The 24412-nt window shown below is 38.3% G+C and overlaps 2 protein-coding genes across 4 annotated transcripts in view; one reads left to right on the forward strand and one right to left on the reverse strand.

The window, feature by feature from the left end:
- The first annotated feature begins 96 nt into the window (after positions 1 to 96).
- On the forward strand, positions 97 to 10479 carry LOC119701861. Its single transcript, XM_038139045.1, has 2 exons — positions 97 to 578; positions 1346 to 10479. Exons 1-2 carry the CDS (start codon positions 125 to 127, stop codon positions 2002 to 2004), a joined length of 1113 nt encoding a protein of 370 aa, XP_037994973.1. The 5' UTR covers positions 97 to 124; the 3' UTR covers positions 2005 to 10479.
- The window catches only part of TTBK2 (tau tubulin kinase 2), an 85738-nt gene continuing 64476 nt past the window's right edge, over positions 3151 to 24412 (reverse strand). For all 3 annotated transcript variants that reach the window (XM_038139041.1, XM_038139039.1, XM_038139040.1), the window contains 2 exons: positions 14195 to 15468; positions 3151 to 13211 (listed from right to left, as the gene is read on the reverse strand). In XM_038139041.1, coding sequence (XP_037994969.1) covers positions 12743 to 13211; positions 14195 to 15468 — 1743 coding nt within the window. In that variant the 3' untranslated portion in view covers positions 3151 to 12742. The remainder of the gene's footprint in view (positions 13212 to 14194; positions 15469 to 24412) is intronic.

Raw genomic sequence — 24412 nt, forward strand, 5'->3', positions numbered from 1 at the left:
AGCAGGGCTCGGGGCCCGGCCTAGCGGCGGCGGCACCCGCGGGCCGGGGCGCAGGGAAGGGCAGCGGCGTCCTCCCCTCCCCGCCGCTCCTCGCCAGCCCGCCCGCCGACACCCGCGGCGGAGGATGGCCGAGGACTCGCCCAAACGGCGCAAGGCGAACTTCAACGAGGCGGAGACGGAGGTGCTGATCGAGCAGGTGCTGAAGCACGAGCAGCTGCTGTTCGCGGCGGGACCCGGCCGCGCCTCCGCGGGCCAGAAGCGGAAGGTGTGGGAGCTGATCCGGCACAAGGTGAACCCGGTGGCCGCCTGCCCCCGCGACGTGGAGGACCTGAAGAAGCGCTGGCGGGACCTGAAGCGCCGCGACCGCAGCAAGCTGTGCCGCCTCTCGCAGGGCTGCGGGCCGCCGGCGCCCCCCGCCCTCGGCCTCCTCCTGGCCCCCGAGGAGCTGCCGCCCGCCGCCGCGCCGCCCGCCCGCCGCCAGCGCCGCCCCTACGGCTCCCTGCTGCCCGCCGAGGCCGTGCCCATCGTGGGCGGCATCGACACGCTGGAGCTGCCCGGCGCCGTCGTGGGGGACATGGGTGAGTGCGGGAGCGACCCCCGCGGCGCCGCCACGGACCCTCCGGCCGGCGTCCCCCACGGCAGCCGCGGGAGCCCCGGTGCGCGGGGGAACGGCGCTGCCCGCCCGCTGCGTGCGCGCAGGGGAAAGCGCTGGTTCGGATCCTTGGAAAGGCAAAACGTATACGCACGCACACAGAACTGTGAGGCTTCGTGCTCTAGGTCATAGAAATGCCTAAGAACAGCACCGAGAGTAAAAACAGCGTCTCGTAGCAGATGCTGCCCATCCACGAGGCGTTAGACCCGGCCACCAATAGATCTTCACTATTGCCGTATTATTCTTACAAATGCAAAAAGCCATGGCAGCACGCAGGTCCAGCCAGTACAAAGTGCTGTGAGCACATAACTTCGTACGTGCCAGCGATATTGTCCTAGCATGCTGGAATACCAAGGGATTCCTGCAATCCAGCAATGCTCTTACTGTTTACTGCGTGCACGATAGAGCATGAAACGAGCTTGCAGTGAACTTTGGGATCCTTAAGCTTGGTTTCTGTGGTGGTAAGGGAGCCGTAGTATGCAGATACATGGTTAACTGGTGAATGTGTATTTATGGTTTTCTTACCACCTGTCAAAGTAATTTGTATTCTAAAACCATCAAAGATAACATAGTTTGAGAGTCTTGTTTCAAGGACTGATGTCAGTGCATAGTGGATGAGAAAATATGTCACCACTGAGGTTATGAAGTTTCTCATGGGCTTTGCTTTTCTTCCCTCCCCCCCATCTCTTCTAGGGTTTAATGGCAGTCCTGGCCCATCTCATCAATCCAGTCTTGAGCAGATGAACCTCAAAGAAGAAATAGTAGTGAAGGTGGTGGAGCCAGAAGAAAGCTCTGAGGACATGGTATTGGTTCCACCTAGTCAAGAACAACTGCCTTTTCTGGGGACGTCAGGGAGTGGTTCCTCTGGGAAAGTAAAAGCCAAAACAAAAGGCAGGTGCCAGGCAGACCAAAATGAAATGACTGAAGAGGACCTACTGCAGATTCAGCAGACCCAAATACAGGTGATCCAGTCTGGCTTTGACAGTGTCAACCACAATCTTCGGCTGCTGCAGCAAGGCATGCAAGATCTGAATAACAGCATCAGCATCATGGCACATACGCTGGTTGCTATCAAGAACATCTATGTGAAAAACAACACTGGCCCAACCACACATGCCACTGCATCTACTCAGACCACAGCTGGGTACCTGAGCCCAGGATCCCCCCAGCTCTCCCCTGCTAAGGACAGAGCTAGAGCACAGGTAGCTGGAAGCAGCAGCAGAAGCAGCAGCTGCAGCTCCAGTTCCATGTCACAAGAACCAGGTCCTTCCGAGTTTCCTAGGCCCCCCCTGAGAACCATTAAGAAAGAACATCCAAATGGCTGCTACTACTTCTGCTTTGCAGATGTGTAAAAACTTGAATAGATGTAAAATGACTGTGTTGTTGGGTGCTGATGTATGTTCTGCTCCAGCCTGTGACTTTGAAGGAGCAAAGTGGACTTGCCTCCCATGTTTTTCCCAGTGGGAAACATTTTGCTATAGGTGGCATTAAACACTAATTACCAGTCTCCAGTTAACTGTTGCAGTTGGCTAATAAATTTCTTCTCTTCTCTTTATCCTCTTAAAAAAAACCACATTTATTTTGAATAAGACTTTTGTCTGTATCATCCCTTTGTTTAATGTCACCTTGTGAAAAATAAAAGGCATGAGAGTGGGGTAAAAAAGTAACATTATGGTTACTACCACCAGGAGCTATCTTACAGAAGTTACTTTGGTTTTGGATTAAACAAGCCTCAGAAGTAGCTGGCTTTTTAAGAACTACCCTTCTCTAATAGTTATGCTTGTGGGTGTTTGCTTGGTTGTTGTTGTTGAGGTTTTAGAAGTCTGAGCTGTGCAAGGCATCACAGGAGGAGTTTGAGATACTTGCTTATTCTAGGAATGGTTTAGCACTGAGCATTCACTGGCATTCATGAGTGTCCTCCTCAGAAGTCATACATTGTTCCACTTGGCTGTTGTTCATTCCCGGCTCGTCAAATGCACCTTCTCTTCAGAGACATTGTGTTTTACTGCACTAGCAGGGTAGTCTCTTTTTTAACCAGTCACATGGTTAAAATAGAGAAATACAGAAAAATGAGGAATGGATGAGAGATGCCTGTTTCTGCCATATAGGTTATATGCAGGCTGTATCTTCATCTGCTTTTGTAAGCCTTGTGGAATCAGTACTACAGTGTTTGAAATACAGAGGACAAAAAGCTTTGTATTGTTTTACATGAAATGGAAGTCAGATTTGCTGGTAAATTACAGGAGGCAGGGGCTCACTTCATTCCAGACAAATGCTCCTGCATAGTTTAGAAAGCTTTCATTATCATTTCCTTTCTCATAACTATATAGCCAAGGAAGAAGAAAGATGAGGAAGAGTTGGAGCAAAATGTAACCTGGTGTCAACTCTGAAACAAGCAAAAATAATTTTATCTTCATGCCAAAAAAGAAAAATTGCCATTTAGTAGTTAGATAGGGAAAACTATTGTCACTGGCACTATTTTAAGTTGTGTTTCAGGCTTATATATTCAAGCCACTCTACTTTGCACAATTCAGAAGTAGCAGAGGTGCAATGTTCTTGTATCTGGCGTCTGTACCAGAGGTCAAAGAAAACCACTCTCACCTGAAATTTTGTCCAATGACTTCAAAAATCAAACAGGTGCTCTTAAGCATTTATCACCAACATTTAAAAAGGTTCTAGAGATAAATTTGGCCTATAGCAATGACTAGCTGCTTCTAGTGTTACAGTCAGTTTGCACAAGCATTCCTGCTGCAGGAATTAAGCAAATACAAATAAGATAGAGAATCACAATTAAACTGCCCCTCTCCTAGAAGCATAAGAATATGTAATCATAGCATAAGGTATGCCACTTTATGCAGTCAGCTTTGACTGAACACCACCATATGAAAATGTACTTAATTTCCACCATTACACCATTTGGTGTACTGAATTAACTCATCTGCACTTCAAAAACCAGCCACTGCTGCCTACTAAAATGTGAAAACAGGGTAATCAGTTAGCAAGTGTTTCCTTTCAGAATCACAGATGTAGTAAAATATGAAAATATCTCACAAAAATAAAATGTATACATGTACAATACAATGTTCAATGGGATTAATGCCTTGAAGAAGAGAAAGTTCTTTTTTCCAGGTTTACCTTAACAAAAGAAGATGGTATGGGTGACAGGTATTAAGAAATTGTTGAGTTTAAGAATGGTAAAGAATCCTTCTAAATCACATTTTTGTTTCTATGTTGTTAAAAGCTTTCCAGATTAACTTGTTGGAAGCATTATTTCTCCCCCATCAGTACAGATGGGCTCTCTTGAGCAGGGTTTTCTGTAACTAGTTTTCATGGACACAAGGTAATTCATGCTATCATGACATTCCTGGTAGATTAGCGAATGCCATCTACCTAGTCCTTCTGGGCAGCAGTTTGAACTTGTCCAGGTTGCAACTGGCAGTTCTTACCCATCTTTCTCTTGATGTTTCAGTTCTTTTTGCAATTGTTAATTCTTGAATTTCACATACTACAGCATTTCTTGGGAGAGGTGACTTGTGTCTGCTTTCTCATGTTCCAGTACTGATTTTATGTGAGAGGCAGCTACAGTGTGAGTAGAGAAGTGCAGCAAGATCCTGTGAGCAGAAGGGGCAGATTGGATCTCCTGTATGAATGAAGACAAGCCAGGCAGTGCTAAAAGACACTGTGGTGGTCAGACAACAGCCAGACCTCAACATCAACGTACCACAGCATGTTTGTTCTGATCTTGCTTCTTTCCCTGTGTTTCAGTTGTACCGCTAAAATATACTGGAGCCAGACCGAAATCACTCTTCCACTTCTGACACATTCTAGATTTACATATTTTAAATACAGAAGGAAACTGAGCTACCTCTCATCACTACAGAGTGGGCAAAATTTTTATTTTCATCATCAAATTAATACAGTAGGTTGCTTTACACACCCTTTCTGTGATCACATGCACCATTCAGAAGCCATACCATTAAGTTTCTGTCTGCTCTTAAAAGAAGGTGAAACATAATTTTCTTGGTCTGTTACTGAGTAAATGAATTCCCAGTTTGTTTCCTGTGAAGCTATCCAGGCTATTTGTATAAATGACAAGAGCTAATGACCTGGTCATGAAGCTTAATGAAAATATTGCCAATTATTTGAACAAAGGCAGAGCTGGCTTTACATTTACCTGAGTGCATGGCATAACAGTGGTAATACTGAGAAAGAGATCCAGGGAATTTTCTCCAATTCTTCTGGACTTCCCTAAAAAACTTGTCCTGCTGTGCAAAGTGCTGCTGTGCACAGTTACTAGAAAAAAATAAAAGGGTCTTGGAGGAAACTAGAGCAACTGGTAGCTTAACACTGCCTTTTCACCATAGCACTCAGATTCATTCATTCATTCATTTCTCTGCTATCTGCTGCTTAAGTTTATTGTACAGAGGGAGACAAGTTTCCTCAAGAGATTGTAAAAGCTTAGTGACTACATCCAGACAGCTGATTATCCCCAAAAGAGGTCAATTATAGTGACCTCTGACTAAATAAAAAAAATTCAATTTTGAAGGGAAAAATGCCATTAGCAGCTGGCTTTTCAGGACCACCATATTGTTACTTAAATTGACCTGATCTGGCTGTGCCAATCATTTATTGTTTAGATGAACACAGACAGAAGGGATAAGAATAAATAAAAAGTCATGTTTCTGAGGTGGCCTATTTGGATTTTTCTGCAGTTATTAATATACCACACATGAACCTACTAAATCAGTTAAACTTCCATTGATCCAATCATTTCAATTTGCAATATGAACATCTGATTCATGTAGTAGTACCAACATACGCTTGTTTTTTACTTTCTTGAAACAGAGAAAAAAAATAATCACTGCTGAAGCACTTTATCCATTTAAATTACAGGGTTACAGTAGTAAAAAACACTGAAAAATATTTCAGCTACAGCTTTATAAGTTAATGAATCGTTATACAAACACAATCAAGAATTGAAGTTTTGCATGCTGAATGAATATTTTATTTAGAACCAGTTTATAAAAATAAAATACAAAATAATTTGAAAACAAAACTTAAACATTGTACAAAGCCTTGATATGGTACAAATGAGAAAATAAATAATTACAGCTTTATGTACAAATGACCATTACAAGGGCATTAACTCTTTATGCTCTTGGGTGCCTGAGCAAACTTAAATGAAAAGATGGCTTAGAGGATTTCCAAGGAGGGGAAGAGAATTGCAATTACTGAGTAAGAGAATCTGAAGGACTCAACATTTGTCTTCCTGAATGGTAAAAAACAATCTTTGAATACTTTCCACTTAATTTAATCACACTGCAGACTTTACTGTCGAGTACTTGATTTCTTGTGGGGTTTACAACATTGTATTTTTAATTAATACACAGATTTAATTCTTTGTGGTATTGCCCAGAGATTTTAGATTAGCAGCCATTGGTTGGCCACTTCAAAAAGTCAGTACTTGTCTGAAGGCATTGCTGGTGATTTCCTTAATTTACTAGTTTGGATGTTCATAGGAAAGCATTTGAAAACTGGCATCTGTTAATAACACAAGCACTGCAATTTGAGTCTGGGCTGACTCTATAGAAAAGAAAGTTAAAAACTGGGGAAGAATTTCCAATTTTGCTTTCTCGCCAATGAAAGTGAAGAGGATGCAGAGAAGGCTGCTTGGCAAAAAAATCCAGATCTCCAGTCAGAAGAAAAGTATATGAAATTGTCAAAAAAATCCTACTTCACTTTGCATCAAACCTTTATGACCATGCCTGCCATGCAGGAGATACTGGTTTAAAAGGATTTAAAGCCAGGCAGACCAAATTAATTACATTGCATCTTTTGGAGCAAGCTGTTCTGCTGTTACCATAGGCCCTTTACATAAAAGGTCAAAGATCAAGTGATCTCAAAACAAACATCAAATTAATTCCAGCTGAATTCCCACAGACGCTTGTGGATGATGGGGGCCTCACATGAGTAGCCCACTTGGGGTACTGTTTTAAAAGAAACCACATCGTACTCTTGGCCAAAGCTGGCCCTGAACAGTAATTCTGACAGAAAAGGAGTGATCCAGAGGAATGTCATGTCATGTAATAATAGTAACAACAATAAGAAAATTAGCATTTTCCAATTTAAAGTACAGCAACAGCAAGTTTGATATTTATAGAGCGAGTTTATCTTTTCAGTCCCTAATCAGGGGAAAGAGCCTTAACAAAACAGGACCCTATAATGATTTTAATGAAGTTGCACCTGCACAAGAACAGCAAGAACTCCCATGGGTCCAAGCTCTTCATGTAGGGGAGAAACAGGAGCATAGCATTTGGGTTTGTCATCATTATTGTTGAGAGAGAATGTGTTATCACCAATGGAGAGTAAAATCAGCCTACCTGTTCAAACCTGAATGGCAAGAGTCATTGCAAAGTTAATACACCAGTCTTTGAAACAATGGACTCCTGTACATTTTTCTTTAAAAAACCCAACCAAACAAAAACCCCTCCTTAAAGATATATATTTAAAAGCCTGATTATTTAAACCATATGAAAATGAGTGATAAAAACTTTTTGGCATTTGACAATATCATAAGATAATTCCTGACAATTATAATATAATCCAAGCTGATTTTATATAATTTCTCTTTCACAAATATTATGTGTAGGGAAAAGGAACACTGGCTTCAAGTAGACAGGTGAGGTATTCTAATGTGATGTGCATGTTTATGCAATTTGATTAGCTAAGAAATGTATGACATATGCCTGTGTATTGCATGTAGTCAAAACATTGAACCTCACTTCCTTTTACCAGCATTCCTGGTAACCAAAAATGGTACTAATTACAACCAAAGACATTTGAGCCAAAAGCAAAACAGCAAACAAACCAAATCAATTCACCGCCAGCTTGATTAGCTAAAAGAAGTTGAATAAAAATATTATGTCCTGTTGTATAATTTTCAGAAAGAGGAATCAAAGAATCATCAAGGTTGGAAAACACCCCCAAGATCCAAGTTCAACTGCTAACCTAGCACTGCCACGTTCACCATCCAACGAGCACCCAAAGCTTTCACCAGTTGAAGAGAGGACTCATGGTTAAAAGTCAAGGCCTTTATCCAGCCAACAGTTCTCTGACCACTCCTAAAAGTGGAAAAGCATACAGAGAATGCACCACAGCAATCTTGGTGTTAACCTAAGCAGACCCTGACTCACTGAGAATGACAAGACAGACATGGCTCTTGTCACTTCACAGCATCAGTCCTGCATGTACTATAAGCCTGTCATGAGAAAGAGTTTAACTTTGAGCTCTCTTTTATTCTCCTATTCCTTTTCAGAAGACTACTCTCTCATTTAAGATAAATATAAAAATTGGAGGCACATATAATTCATTTTCTATTAGACCCTTTTAAGAAATTGGAATAATTACATTCTTCTTACCAGAATTTATGCCTCTAAGTGTTCCATAAAAATGTTCAATTCATTACAGAAAGATTCTGTTTACAGGAAAAAGACTGTACGGTAAATCTGGCCTTATCTACATTCTCATCAAAGAGAAAAAAAATTTTAGAAGCATTACAGTCAACCACTGGATAATTATTACTGCAATAAGAAGGACTTAGAGGAGTTTTGCCCAAGTAGGACTAGAGGATGAGGCCTTGTAATATGAAAAACACACAAAATCAGAATTAGGGCATAGGGACATTGCAGTAGATGAAAAGGAGACCAGAATAAATCAAGGCAAAACAGGCCTTGGCTCACTCTGGCAAATGAATTCCAGTGAACAGGATGGAAAAGCTGAGACTCTTCCTATCTATATGTATATACACACATATGTATGTATGTATATATATATATTTCTATATAATATACAGTATCTATATAAGTGTATATGAAGATACACTTAGGTACAAATGTGTATTTATATATATATAAAATCAAAATTGTATGTTTTCCCAGCAATAGTTATTACCATAATATTACAAATCGTGGATGATAGAGCTCCAGCAAGTCTTTTTCAGATGAAAAATATTTCAAGCTATTTTTAAATATATAGGACCAAATCCTTTCTTATACATCAAGACTGTTTAGTGAGGTATGCAAGAAAGCTTGATCTCAAACATGCAGACTTCAAGGTAAGAATATGTCCAGATTTCCCAAGACAGGATGTGGCTGGTGGCTGTAATGAATGCCTTGTGTCACTCTGCAGGGCTTTGCCTCCTGTATAATTATATATAACTAGCAGTTAAGACCTCATCTTGCTCCTGCCTTTGAGCAGTGAAATTTTTTACGCTTATTGATCCTGCTCAAGCAGTAGATAGGTGCTTAGCATCATACAACTTGCCAACGTTGCTCTATTGTATCACACTTTCTATTATTCTAGCAGGGTTTTACCGAAGTAGTAATTGGCATTTGTAATTAATAAAGAGGTTAATTAATATTGATTTTTGAGATTGTAACTTAGATTCATTTTACCATGCAATATTGTAGCACAAAAATCTGTGTGAAATGTTTGGTGATTTCAAGTTCTATTTTAGTTTAAAGGCTTCATGCCTCAGTTTCTCTAAAAAATGCTCCAAAGTGCTGGCCACAACACAGAATACACCATAAAGAGGAAATGAGCGTGCAGCATCTGCAGCTGCTACATGTCATGGCTCCATTGCACTGCCCGCCAAAGAAAGGGAGAAGACAAAGCAACAGCTCCTTGAATTTTATTATTTCCCAGCTAATATTCCTATATAAACTGCTGTGTGCTATGCAGAGTAACGGCAGATATTTTGTACAATGGAGAAAAATCTTCCCCGTCCCTGAAAATGTGTTGCAGATAACCTGCCATAAACTATTCACACACACTCTGCACAAGGGTCACAAACATGTACATTGGTGGTTTTCTGCAGAGCCATTTCCACATTCAAATACTGAGGCTTACAGAGTCCTTAATGATTATATAGGCCCTCTAGAAATATTAAGCTGATATTTATGTATGAGTTGATCAGCTGACCATTACTTAATAATATTAACCGATTGCTATGTTAGACTACAGTAAGCATTTCTGTAAACTTTCGGGAGAAAGGTATCAAGAAACAAAAAACTCAAGAAGAGCAGGTAGTTCAAGCTAAATTATTCACAATTGCTCCTCCATTCACATCTTCATGATTTTCTCCTTAGATCCTGTTAAATCTACAGCAAAAAAGCAACTGGGGGTATACAGTCCTTCTACCTTTTCATCACCAAAAGAAGCCTGTGTCACCAATCATGACTGATTTCTCTTTTTCTTTTTGGCATAGTTTACTATTTTTACATTGGCAAATAGTTCAAGTAAGAGTGAATTTCTACAGCATTGGTTTATTTTACATAGTAATGTCTAACAATGGACGAGTGTGTACTTTGAAGACAACATAACAGAGGTGTTATATGCTTTCTCACCTGTAAAGCAGTTACCGTTTCTGGATCCTGTTACACTGGAGAGAGAATATAAACACCTCAACTTCAGCATTTTCAGGCAACGATGCATAAAGTTAGTACTTTTGAAAACTGACAATGTAATGTAGGAATAAACTTACATGATGATAATAAATGCTTTTCAGAAATAAGGAAAAATAATCATGGGCTGCCACACCACCTTAACAAATAATTCCAGCAAGTGCCAAGGACAAAAACATCACAATGTGACCAAATTCTTTTTTATGGTATACCATTAGGAAACACATAGAAAACAGAAAGGAAAAGATGGAATTTGTTGTTGTCACATTCATCCATAGACTGTCACTGTTTCTGTATGACAAGTATTCACAATTAAGAACTCACATCATGAAATAAAAATGAGCAAGACCTATTTGTAATAAAAAATAAAAATACCTTTTGAGTCTTTGTTCTTGTTCCATATGCAAATGTGCACATGAAGTTAGAAATAGAAAAAAGAAAACAAGCTGCAACACAAAACATTGGCTGGTAGAGAAATCAGCAGTCCTTCCATTTTGTACCAAGGTATAAAGGCTATTAGAATTTGTGCATTCTGGATTTTTTTTGACAGGGGTGCGGGGGAGAATAGAAGAGGTAATTATACAGGAACTAACAGAAAGGGAACTGTATTATTTGTGGTACATAAATTACAAATGAAAAATGAGAAAGAATGAGTTTATATAAGCATATACATATATGTATATATAAATATTTATATCATATAATTTACCATGAGGACATGCAATTATTGGTATAGCACCTATTATACATTATAATACAAAGGAATAGGACTTTGCAATGGTACAGTTTCTTCAGAAAAAGCAGGTATACCCTACCTATTGCATTCATCTGTAGTGCTTGAAACCTGAATGAAATTAAGGTTCCACACTGTGCTACATTACATAAGGGAAACAATATACATAGTAAGAAAAGAAAAACAAACCACAACATAATCTGACAAAGCAAGTGAAATTCAGTGCAGCTCTAGGGCAGCTTTAATGCAGCATTAGAATGTGTTAGCTCAGAGACAAAATATTCCCTTTTAAATCCAAAAGTATTCATTTGGCAGAGGTTAAATAAAAAAACACAGATGCTGGCTGGAGAGGCATATGATTACAGCAAGCAGATCAGTAATAGACAAGTCTCCTATGCAGCCAGAGTCCCCACAAGAGGAATCATTAGGGAGGAGAGCTGGCTGCATCTTTCTCAGGCCTGTGTTCTTGTCTGTCCCTATTCTGACCCACTATGCTTTCCTGAATACAGCAAAAGGTGCCATACCTTTCATTCCCTACAGGGTTCCTGCAGAGCACGAGATGTTACTAAGCAACTACCTAATAAAGTTGGAGGAATTAAACACCAGGACTTTACTGAGAGTCAACAAAGCTTGGCTATCAAAAACACATTTGGGAAACTGAATTACAAGGATCCAATATAAAAATATCTCAGATTTCTTTCCATATATTTTGCTTTGATGATTAATATTCTTACCCAGATTTTGTAAGGGTGTTAAGTATATTTCTGTCACCCCTAACCTATCAAGTTCATAAAGTAGACAATTTCCTCATCTTGGTTTCATCTTTCATTATTTTAGAAAACAAATTACCAAAAAACCAAAACTTGATTGGTAATCATCTCTGCATTGTAAAGATCTGTGGTTTAAGTGATCCATAACTAATGGAAAAACAAAAGTCAGCAATAACAAAGGTTCTTTTTTCAGTCGAATTAAGGGGGTAAAAAAAGGTTCTTATTTCCTAACTTATATTGCATTTTACTGTAAATCTGCAACATCCAGTGAAGGGCATGCATCTACTCCTTTCTCTTATTTCCTAGGAGGGAATGCTTTTCCAAATTCTACCAAATGTGTTTTGAAGAGCCCCACTATGACTCCCAGAAAACTGTATGATATAGAACTGAGAATCAGCTTCTTGGATCCTAATTACTGCTACGCAAATCTCTAAATCTTATTGGTACAAAAGCATCTTGTCAAATATTGATTTTTTAAATTTCATCAGTGTCAAGAAGGGGTAAGGTATATGATACTTAGGTAAAAATCTGTGTCATGATAGGGGACAAAATAAGCACTCAGTGACTCAGAGGTGAGTGCAGCTCAAAATGGAAGAAATTTATAAGGCAGAAATATCATCTCCTAAAGTGTGTGCTTTTTTAAAACTGCAAAGAAATGCTTGAGCAGTACTTATCTCCCAAGTAGTGACATCATTTTGGGAATAACTGTTTCAGGCTTTTTTACACACTCCTTGAGTATGCAAGGCCTTAAATAATTAGGCCAAATCTTCTAACTAGGGAAACTAAACACATTGAGATTAATACCATTTTAAAACACTCACCTTCAAGATACTTTTTCACTCTAAATACATTGCACCTCTTTGACTACCCAGCCATTCTTACCCTGGCCTCTACTTCCCATCTTGTGGATCTGCTTGCTGCCTGCTCTAAGGCAAAGCCTGGCCACTTATTTACACAGAATGCTTTCTCATGAATAGTTTACAATGGCTACTTTCTTTAAAATGTGCAGATTCAACACCTTTTTTTTTAATATACTTTTTTTTGATTATTTTTTTAAATACACAGTACACAGACACAACATGCATCAGATTTAGGAGGAGACTTTATACCTGTCAAGACCCAGTTCCTATCTGCTAAGCTTAGTAGTTGATTTGCTCTTTCCTGTGGAAGTCTTAGTGTTTGGGGAATGGTGGAAAGAACTGCCAGATCCTTTCAGACCATTCTTGCTCGTTTTGTTGCAGCAGTGCTCTTGTTGACAGGACCTCCTAGAAGATGAAGAGCCTGAATGGCTAGGAGGTGATTTACTCCTTCCAAAATGTGGGGATGAACTCCTCTGATCATGATGGGATCTCCCAGCCCGGGACGGAGAAGAACTGGCAGTACGGGGTAAAGAAGAGCTCCTAGGGGAGGCACTGGGACTGCGGCGGGGGATGACAGGGCTCTTGGGTGGCGTTTTTGGACTGTGAGGAGATCCCGGACTCTTACACTGGGTAGAACTCCTTGGTCTTTGAGATCCATTCTGCAGGATTTGAGCCAGACGAGAGATAAGATCTGAGTCCGAGCTGCTACTGCCTAGGACTCTGTATCTCCGCAACCTTAAGAAGAAACAAAGAAAGATTATTTCTGCTTCCATCTATTCACTAAAATTCAAATAGAAACTCTGTATCACTAGAAACTAAGGAGGAGCTTGCATTGCTGAACAGATAGGTGGAGCTCAACTTTCCTATTAGGTAGAGGCGTTTAGATCTAGGCTTTGGCTTCTGTGTTGTTCAGCTTAACACAGTATATTTATACAAACTCCCACAAGCAGCCTCAGTGTTTACAGGATAGTGGGAATTTCCTGGTGGTTTTGGAAGAAGTGCACTGAAGAGTAGTGCTTATTGCCATTTCAGAGGGGTACATCCATTTCTGCACATCATCAGTGCACTCCCATACACAATTTTAAGGGATGACAAGGCCCACTGCAGCTCCCTTCAAAGGATTTTGCACTACTGTATCAAAATTATCCTTATCTTGGGAATGTAGACACTGAAAAAACTACATTGTGCTCGCCTGCATATAGACATGACAAACAGGAGGCCTTCTAAAATTCACTCTGCCCTACTTTAATTAGTTGGTTTACTGATCTGAGCATAGCTAATTGAGCCAATGAGGATGGCTGCAGTCTCCAAATATTTACGATGTCTACATTAAGAACAGATTAATTTTCAAGGGAGCTGAATACAACAGCTCCTAAAAATTTCTATGGGTTTGTAAATAACCTGCAGTTCTGGAAAAGTGACCCCATTTTAACAAAATGTGTAAAGATTCAGTTATAGAATGTCAGGTTTCAAAATATTGAATAAACATCTATTGATGTATTAGTTTTAACAGTGAACCAGGCTCATTTTGTGTATCAGCTTCTCCTCATTCATTCTCCAACAATGTAAGGTTTCTCAGAGAATTGAAGCCCAGCATTTTTTTTAAAATTAGTTAGAGGGTGGAACTTCTACAGCGTTACATCCTGCACAGTAACTGCAGTCTAGCTCCTGAAAATCTATTTCAATCTGAAAATCTATTTCTACTTTCTCTGCATTACCTAGCTTCTACCCCAGGTCTAGTAGGCGGTTTTCCTGGTGGTGGCCGAGGAAAGAACTGAGCTGAACTTGAACTGGTGACTTGATCCGTGGTTGCCCAAGACACTGGTCTTGGAATCTTGCTTTTTCTGGACTGAGGAGATAAAGAGCTTGGAGATAAAGAGCTATCTTCATTCTGCTTGCTGAAATGAGAGTCCAGTGTCAATCTAGAAAACGAAGCTAAGACATCATCCTCAGAAAATGGTACTGGAGCAGCAGCCATTTTTTCCTCCAGTGACTTATCAGAGGCACTTGAGAGGTCACCAAGGAAAGATTTGAGCTGTCTCTTTTCCATAAGTAATTTGACCAAGTCTGTCTGATGGGCCTTTTTCAGAAGAAGCTTTTCCTTTGCGGAAACAGAAGAGGAATCTGACATTGAGTCTATCTCTTGTGCTAAAACTGGGATTCGACTCTGCCTGAATACAAAAGAAGATTTAACAGAGTCCTTCTTAGATCGATAAGAATGCTCATTTTCTGAAATGCAATGGAATAACTCTCCATTTCTGGGAGCATTTTTCTCTTTTTTATTCTCCTGCTGCAAAATAGTAGTAAGGGCCACTTGGTGGCATTTCAGGTCTTGGCTATGGACTTCCTCCTTATCAGAATGAAAACCATTCTCCTGAATGGTTGCAATTTTGCTTGCCTGTCTATTAACATGTGCATTATTAAGTCTTGAGGGAGACAATTCTGATGTTTTAGGTGCTATTGACTTCAAAACCTCATCTTGATTTGGCACCAAACAGACAGGCCTTGACTTTGATTCTTGAGCTGCTTCAGTATTTGTTAGAGGTTCTTCCTCTGCAGATTTTGAGTTTCCTGGCAAAGAAGAATTCTGTTCTTTGCTTAGCATTTCAATGGCATCCTCAGAAACCAGTGGGAGCCCTTCTTCCTCAGCTTGCTCCACAGGAATATTTCCAAGCTCTTTCTCTTCCTGTATCCCATTGTGTTCAGGTAGGTCCTTTTGGTCACAATCCAGGACACTGACAGATTCTTTGACAAGTCCTCCCCTGTCAAGCACCTCTTGGCTAATATTAAGTACCAAATCTGGTCTGCTGGCACTAGCTGGAAGTGCATCTTCTGTCCCAACCAAACCTGGCAAACTTTCCTTTGGAGAGGAAAGTTCCACAGTGTGTTCCACAGACTGACCATCCTGCTCTCTTCTCTCCAGCTGGTGGCCATAGTGAAAGCTCTCTGAAGCAGACTGTGTGGATGCCACTGAAGGTCTGGGTATTGTTATCTGCATTGGAAAATTAAAGAAAAAAGTGAGAAACTCGGGAATGTTATACAAGTAACATCCTTTAAATAGCAGCTTTGGTTCCATGTCTTCAACATACATTATATAATGATTCCTATGAATCACAATGTTCAAATACCTAACTTCATAAAGCACGTGTAGATAATCAGAAAAAAAATAGTCTATCCTCCCAAGACAGAAATATGTAACAGGTAAAAAAAACCACAATGTCAGTGAAAAATGTTGCAGTTAGCAAGTAACCCCCTGGAAATGAGATCCTAATGGGCAGATTTTTTTTGTTTTTTAACTTTTGTTTGAATACTCCTAGAATAAGTTGTATATAAATGTAAAATTTTTAACAAGTACATAGCAATATTTTTAGACAAATGCAGAAGACAAAGAACACAGTGATATTTAGATTCAGAAATTCCATGCTCTTAATATCTTTTTGTCTGGAAAAAGGACTTTTCTGAGTATCCAGTATTAGATATTGCATTTCCTACTGAAGCTTATGCCCCATTTTAACTAAGTAACCTGGTTAGGATATCTCCTTACCTACAGTTATTAAGACATTCAAAAAGTAAATACTTACATATCTAAATCCCCTAACAGGTCTGATCCAATAGATACATGTAAAGCACTCCTAAAACTCCTAAAATAGATATATCATTAAGTCAGGTTCCCTTTGAAAAACAGTTGGTTATGATAAATGCTGTCTTTGGCACAAAGATTAATTGTTAGAGTACATGTCCAAGAAATGGGAAACCTGCATTCATATCTCTCCCTACTTGAAGAGCATAAACCCACTTCCTCTAGTACCCATCAAAAAGGGGAAAAACCCAAATGGACTTGTTTCTCACCTTCCCCATTGAAGACAGGCAACTACACAGACACAAATGCAAGAATCATGAGGTGAGAGGATGAGAGAGCACATACACAAGAGAGAGCATACACAAGTTTTGTTTCTGGAGACATGGGAGGAATGCATTCTCACATGAAGAGGAGTCCAACATTCTGGCTTATATATATTGGATGGAGTAAATTGGTGTAAACAGTAAAAAAAAAAATTTAAATCAAGGGGCTACCATTACATCTTTTTCTACATGGACAAAGAGTTCATCAATCTGACACAATCTGTACTCAAGAGAAATTGGGAACTGTTTTAGCCAACTGAGTTTGGCTAAAACACTTTCTTGATGCACTACTGGTAGAAGAGACAACTAGTGGAATGTTGCTAGGATTCTGCTATGTTATAATACAGATTTTACTTGATTTTGTTAGAGAAATTATTCAAAGTGCTGAGCTTACTAGGCTTGTGCAAGAGCTAGTACATTGGTACTGCCAGCAGTAGAAACAAAATTTTAAAAAAACCAAACCACAGAGACCTGCAGTAAGAGTCTACTTTTTGTCTCCTTTATAATTTGTTTTCAAGTTTGGGCCAATACAGTCCTCCATGTTTGCTGAATTAAAATAGTACATTGAGCAAAAATCTGAGGCTACTCAGTTTGGGCAAAACAGTTCTCCTTATCTGCTCTTACTGTCAGTCCAGGTTCTTTAATCTGAAAGAAACACTATTTCCTTTTGAGTTAGTGAAGTGTTTCTTAGTGCAAAAGACTTCTTCTGAGAGAATCCAAGAACATCAGTACAGCTACAGAAAGAACAGAGAAAATAGAATTGTCTGTAAAAGCACCTTTCCATAATTAGATCATTTAGTGCCTAAATCTTGAGTGTTAAAAAACAGTTTAGAGAGAACTCAGCACAGAAAGGAAAATGGATAAAACTGGAGGGGAAGAAAACCCAAGAAAAAAGGTCTATGAAATAGGGGAGTTGTCCCATAGGTTTTCATACATATGTAAGAATTTGCCCCAAGACAGCACTGCTCGAGGCAGCCTACATTGAAGAACTTGCTTTCATATGACAGAGGAACTTATTTTGGCCTGTCAGACAAAAATCATCAGCTTGCTTAAAAATTCTGATCTACAATCTGGGTAAAAGTGAGTTCAGGAAATTTTAATGCAATATTATCCTTGGAACATCAGGTTCAAATTTTGGATAGATCACTTGTGCATTTGATGTCTACTGAGCTCTGTCTTAAGCTTGTTTCAATACCTTGTTCTCCAGGGCTGCAGACAGATCTCCAAAGTAAGGACATTTAAATATTTCCTTTTTCAAACTTTTCACTTGATGAGCTAATCTAGTTGCCAATCCAAATAACTCAGGATTAAAACACCAGTTATCTTCCACGTATGTGAAGGATGACTTCCCTCAGAATAGAATGATCAGGGTGTCCTCTCAACTTAAGAGATGAGACAACCTTAGGCATTTGCCTTCAGAAGGGTATTTATCTATTGGATATATTTCCAGAAGAACTGCAACTGCATTTAAATCCTCCTTTGCTCAAGTACACTTACAGTAAAACTCTCTTTTCCTTGTGACACCTCTCTCATATGTCAATTCTTTGCTAGAAGAAAGCAGCTCTGATATGAAGCTAATTTACATTTTTCAATAGACTTCATATCCTTTACCATATCTGGAGAGAAAATCTTCTAGTCTTTCTGGCACATCTTGGCCATACAGATTTGACCCTTACATTCAAGAGGAGACTAGGCTTTTTGAACCACCTACAATCAAATAGGCAGGAGCTACTTGTGAAAAAGAAACATTGAACAAATGGAGAAAAGAAAAGGATACTGGATGACTAAGTATCAATAAAGATCTGGTACTACTGAATAATTCATACTTTCAGAAAACGCTTTTTGAACACATATATCACTTTCTTGGTTTTTATTCACTAACAAACAAAAATTTGTTTTCTTACATGGTCAATAAACCTCTTATTAGTCTTCTCAAAGTACAAGAACTAGATTATATCCCTGTTGGACTTGACACTTCACTTATGTGTTCAAGAAATTTAAATGGGTAGTCATAAATGATCCTCATATTTTTATTTCTTGAGCCACTAAATACACTCTTAACCTATGAGATTTTTATGGTTAATTATGTCAATTATGTAAAACACTGAACCTGAGGAACAAAGATTACAATTCATCTAAGAAATAAATATGGGGAATTTATATTTTAACTTAAAATCCTACCTTTCAGCTCACTATGATAACTGGTTTGTAACACTGATTATTGCAATTCCCATACTTCAACAGGAGTTATGTGATTCAACAGATGACTAAAAATGGCTGAGACAACATATGGAACAATGAATTCAAGATTCTCCTTTCACTCCAAAATATTTGAAGGAAATTACTGCCACCATAGTCTTGAATCTTTTGGCCTTCCCTAAATAATTTCTTAATTCCTTTCTGTTTCCTCAAATTCACACTTGAACCAAGATGAGAAATTATCCTGCATTTCTTTGGGAAATTTTACAAGACGGTGAGTGGGATGTCAAGAAGGAAAAAGAACAAAACAACAACATAAATATCTCTCAGGCATCCCTTACAGCATCTGATAAACTTTCCTCCTTTAAAACCTTTGACAGGCTGCAATAGTAAGCAATATGCTTGCATGAATGCTTCTGTGTAAATATACAGCTAATTGTAGAGGAATGAAATACTGAGTTTAGGTCTGCAAAGTTGCTAAATGTGAAAGACAAAGGTGTGAATATGGATTATTTCACAACATCAGCAATAGCTTCTTCGTTCCACTCATGATGTCTGATACTTCTGCATGTAAAGGGCTGTCAGGACTTCAGGCCTCTTAGAGCCATGGTGTGCAGATCTGTTTCCTTCTAATCCTTTAATTATTTGTAACTTTTTCTATTAATACATCATCATTATATTACTGGACATTCTGAAGACACTTAACCTAATCAGTTTACTCTTCAGAACATCTTTCCTACCTTGGTAAACCTTGAGGCTTTTGTATCCAGGAGAATAACCCCCCCACATCTTTTCTCTTTTCCCTGCTTCTTTTTCACCTATGGTTAGCTCTATAGCTAGTAGGAACAAAACCAATGTTAGTATGAGTCTGCAACTCCAACTCTGATTCGCAAAACCAAAAAATCTTCCTAAATCTTTCCAGTTCACCAGCTTCCTCTTACTTCATGAGCTTTTCTTTACTTACTTCACTTACTTTCTATTTCCTTGCACAATATTATGCCTCTGCAAAGAAATGTGAACTGCAGGTTGTATGAAAGAGCCAGAGTATATAATGCACTGTCCTGTAATTTACTGCCAGTGCCATTCTCACACAAGTAAACCACTGCTACATTTCACATCTCGGGGGACAGCTCACAGCTTCCTGTTCAGAACAGACCCACCTCCCAAAATCCTCCCTACCTACTACTATCACTCCTCCTGACTTTCTAGAGTGTAATCCCTTCTATCCCTTACATTCCACTCCCAGATTAAGCTCACAGCCGGGAAGTTAAAGACAATTAATTATATGTTTGCTGAAGTATATTGGCTGTTTCTACAAATAGACTAATATGGGGATAAACAGGAGAAACATATGGCTGTAATTCAGTGTCACAGAACATTAGACTAGAGATTATTGTAAACTTTGATACTGAATCCTTATCAATAGCCCCATATATATAGTACTGCAGGCATTTGTAGGAACTTCTGGGCCTCAGGACACCACTGTTTTTTAGTAAAAACTCACATGTGGCAGGCCCTAATCCTAGACTAAAGAGAAGTAACATATGAAGATAATTTTAAATATCTATCTGAAAAGAGGCACATGTTGCTCTCCACAGCTCTTCAGATAAATTATTTCTTCTATAGTATCAATTTTGGCATTGATTTACATGGCGGTTGTGAGAAATGGGAAGAGGATGGAATAAGATGCAGAGCTATAAATGGACAACTGTGTTTCCAAATTCTCTAATGTGATAGGGAGCTTTTGAGAATAAAGAACATAGAGATCTGTGTGTAGTCTTTCTCTAAGGCTTATTAGCCATGGCTTAATTTTTGAATTCTTTAAACATCTTCCCTTTTCAGTTATTCCTACACCACTTACCGGACAAAATTAGATTTTTTTTTTTTTTATTTTTTTTTTTTTTGTTGTTGTTGTTCTGACATAAAACTATATCCTCAAATATCCAACAGGGCAAATACTGATTGCTCTACAAATAGTATATTTGATTCCTTTTAGAGAATGACTGTGACTGCTATTTAGTGGCTAATTAATTTGGTAACATGACTAAAACAAGTACTCATTCAATCTGAAGCTACTTCTATATATTGCATAAACCAATTGAAGAACAGTCTTGAAATTTACTGCTGAAATGGAAAGAAGAAGCACTTACAGACTAACATTTCATAACACTCACATAATACCCTGTGTACTGCTATTAAAATGGCCAGTATTGTAGTATTCTTGAGTTCCAAAGAACTGGTTCTTTTCAAAGAAAACATTGATTTGCCTCAATGCACAGTTCAGAGGTGTGAATTTTTTTCCTGTAATTACAGTAGCACTAGAATCATATGTGATTTTAATAGAAGACAAATATTTTAAGAACTAAATACATCTAAATTAAAGATTATCTTCAGGATTATACTGTAGACAGTATGTAGACTTATCTACAGGCACAATGTTAATTATATTAATTAGATCAATTATAACTTAATTACAGGATAAACAATCATTAGTCGTTATGTTCTGAACTGTAACCACCTATTTATTTCAAGATGATTACAGTATGAAGCGTCGTCATGGAAACAATTGTTGACCCCAGAGTTAATCAGCTCTCCATGGGAAATCCTACAGACCACTTAGCTTTCCTGAAACATCTTTACTTATTTTATGCTAATGAAATTATGATGTTAGAAAAATGTAATAAATCACACATGTTTTGGATAGGATTGGTATTTTAAAAGAATAATTTTAAAAAATATAATTCCAAGGACAGACAAGAATAACTGCAAGTTGTGATTACAAATTTTGGGAATAATAAAAACACTGCTGGTGTCAGAAACACAAACATGTTAAACAATTATAACTTTTTCTATGTTTGGGGTTTTTTTGAATCAATGTATGCAGATGCTATTACCACAGCTAAGTCCATACCTTCATCACTTTTCTGCTGCTTCTAGTAGAGAAACCTGCAGCAGCAGAATGGCCAAAAGGGTTCTGTCACTACAGATGGAAACATTCTCTACAGCAACACACTATTCAGGAAAAATTAAGTCGTTTGTGCTGACTGCTTGTCCTCAACTCTTAATTACTTAATTTACAACTTGGAAAGTTTCCATTGGAAGAATTTAACATGCTGTACTATTTAGCTCTTCTTTACACCAAAGGCAGATGAGAAAAAAGTATGCCTGAAGAATTTCCTTCAAACAAAAGACTGCTCTGAAAAGGCAGCATTTAGATTTCTATGTATCAAGCAAATTCTTCTGACACTTGGATGAAAGTAAAAACTAAAAATTTTTACTTGTTTCCATTAGAAAGAGTGTATAGAATAAAATTCTTCTAGAAACATCATTATCAATACAAAACCCAACTGCTTAAAAGAATGTGAGTAAGCCAGGGTAAAATTTATTGAAAAATTAACAGTTATTAACAATTACCCTGTCATGAATGAGACGGTAAACATCTGCACATTTTCCCTACTTAACAAAACCAAACCTACTGTGTATCAAACAGTTCTCGTAGCTACAAGCTGGACTAACTCCTTGAATTTCTGCCTTGAATGAAACAGGGAAGAACCTAACTTAAACCTCACGCTGACTCCATATAGTTTCCATCAGGATAGGTAACAAGAGGCATAACAATTCTGTAAAATCTGAAATTGGAACCTTTTTTCTACAAACAAACTTAACTTTTCAACTCAGATCACTAGATTATTTCTCATCTTGGCTATGAATATGAAAGTGATGGCTTGCACTTCCATAGCTTCTTGAGTGGGAAGATTTCAGAGCATTTTGTAACTAATTACATAGTATTATACAGTATATAATTACAATTATAAAGTATATAATTACAAAATATTTTTAAATGTTCCAGTAAGGTAGAAATTTGAGAATGTTAAGACAGAAAATATTTGTATAAGTGCCAGCTAATTCTAACGGCTTAACCTGAGAGACACAGATTAGCCTTCACTAACACAATGAATAACCATAAAATAATTTAATTTAAATTAGCCTCCCTGCACATACCTGATTAAGCACACTGAAAAAAGAAAATACACCTGAATGACAGACAAAACTGGAATCCACCTTTGTTAAGGACTGTATCATATTGTAGAGCAGACAGTTTAGAAGTATTCTAGATTACTGCCATGGCTAGAAGAGGTGTTCAATATCTTATTGGAGAATTAGAGCTGAGAAACCAGAGATAAAAACTCACTGATTTTGATGGTTTCTTAAGACACAGCTGCACATTTAGCACTACAACTACTTAAGCAGTATCTTCAGTTAGCACTACAGATACTTAAGCAGTATCTCCACATACAGCCCTGGCCAGCAGCTGCTGCACTCACATCACCTTTACCACTGACCTCACACAACACCCAATGCAGCTCTCTAAATGAGCAGAGAACTCATCTGGTTGGAAAATTTGCCAAGAGAAAGAAAAATGCTAGGTTTCAAGAGGATTTGCTGTACAATTTGACCATGCTGTAGATGAGAAGGATACTAATAGCACTCCAGACACACTTTTTAGACCCAAGTACGAAGAATTAATCTGGTTTTTTTGACAGCTGTAATGCTGCCACACTCTTTATGTTGCAAGTTGAATAACTAAGGAGAGCTGAAGCAAAACACTCCAATTCTCTTTCATAATTTATGTATGGCAAGACAGGAGTCTTCTATTAAGCAAATATAGACCACCCTACACCTGCACTAGTGAGCAGAGAATATACAGAGATTTCATTACCTCCTCTATCTGATACCAAAGTACAGGAAGATAGGTTAGAGCTCCTGAACCCTCATTCAGTAAAAATCTGGAAAGAAAGTCGCTTTTCTTGATTTCAGAAAACAAATGTATCATTTTTTAATACACGAAACTAAATTCAACAGTACAGATCCTTGACCTCTGCAATTCAATAGTTATGAATGCTGAACCAAATTGCAGACAGCAGGAAAGACATGAAAATATATTCAGTACCAAATATTTGTACGGATTAACATGAATGACATTAAAAATCTTTTAAATATTTAAAATATGTCAAAAAGAGAAGGACTTGCAAAAGTCTTTGAATTCTTCAGTGAGCCATAAAGTATATGAGGCCTTCATTGTTGGAATGAACTAAACAATCACATGCTTGTAGTTTCCATAGAAAATGACAAACTGGTAATTCTTAACACAGTTATGACTTTCAAATCACAGCTCAAAAAGCAACACAGCAGTCAAGCACTTACCAGGTAAAAGGAAAGAAGAAGCTTAATGTTCACTCCACTGAGCAGCAGCACTTGGCACAATGCCAGGTCTTCTTCACATGACAAAGTGAATCACTTTGGAGCCCTTATTAATATTGCAGCTCTATTTATTTTTTGGGTACTAAGGAAGCCAGAGAAGACCCTCTGTGCTAACTTGCTTTTTCTGAGTATTGTGCACATTTTACTAAGTTTGCTAATTACACCTGCAATAGATTCTGATTGAAAAACGTAAATCGTAGCTATAGGGACCAAAAAAAAAAAAAAAAACCAAAAAAACCAACAATCAGAAATTAAGGTCATCTTGCATGCTAGGATACAAACCAATGCCAAAAAATATTGAAGCTTAACTCTTCATGTGTTAATTTCTCCTATGTCCCTTTCCCTACTCAGCCATTATGTCAGCCATTATGAAGATGTGGTATTTTGGTATCCCATCAAGTGCACAATCATAAACATTGGGGAGCTACTCTTTTTTTTATACATCAAGAACAGATTTTTTTTTTTATATTCAGCTAAAAAACAGTCAGGATTTTGCCTTGTTATCACATACCAACAATCCTACAGGATTTTGAAAGTAACTTAGCTTAATGAATTACTTTTAATATCAATAC

Source organism: Motacilla alba, chromosome 5 (assembly GCF_015832195.1).
Source record: "Motacilla alba alba isolate MOTALB_02 chromosome 5, Motacilla_alba_V1.0_pri, whole genome shotgun sequence".
Classification (NCBI taxonomy): Eukaryota; Metazoa; Chordata; class Aves; order Passeriformes; family Motacillidae; genus Motacilla; species Motacilla alba.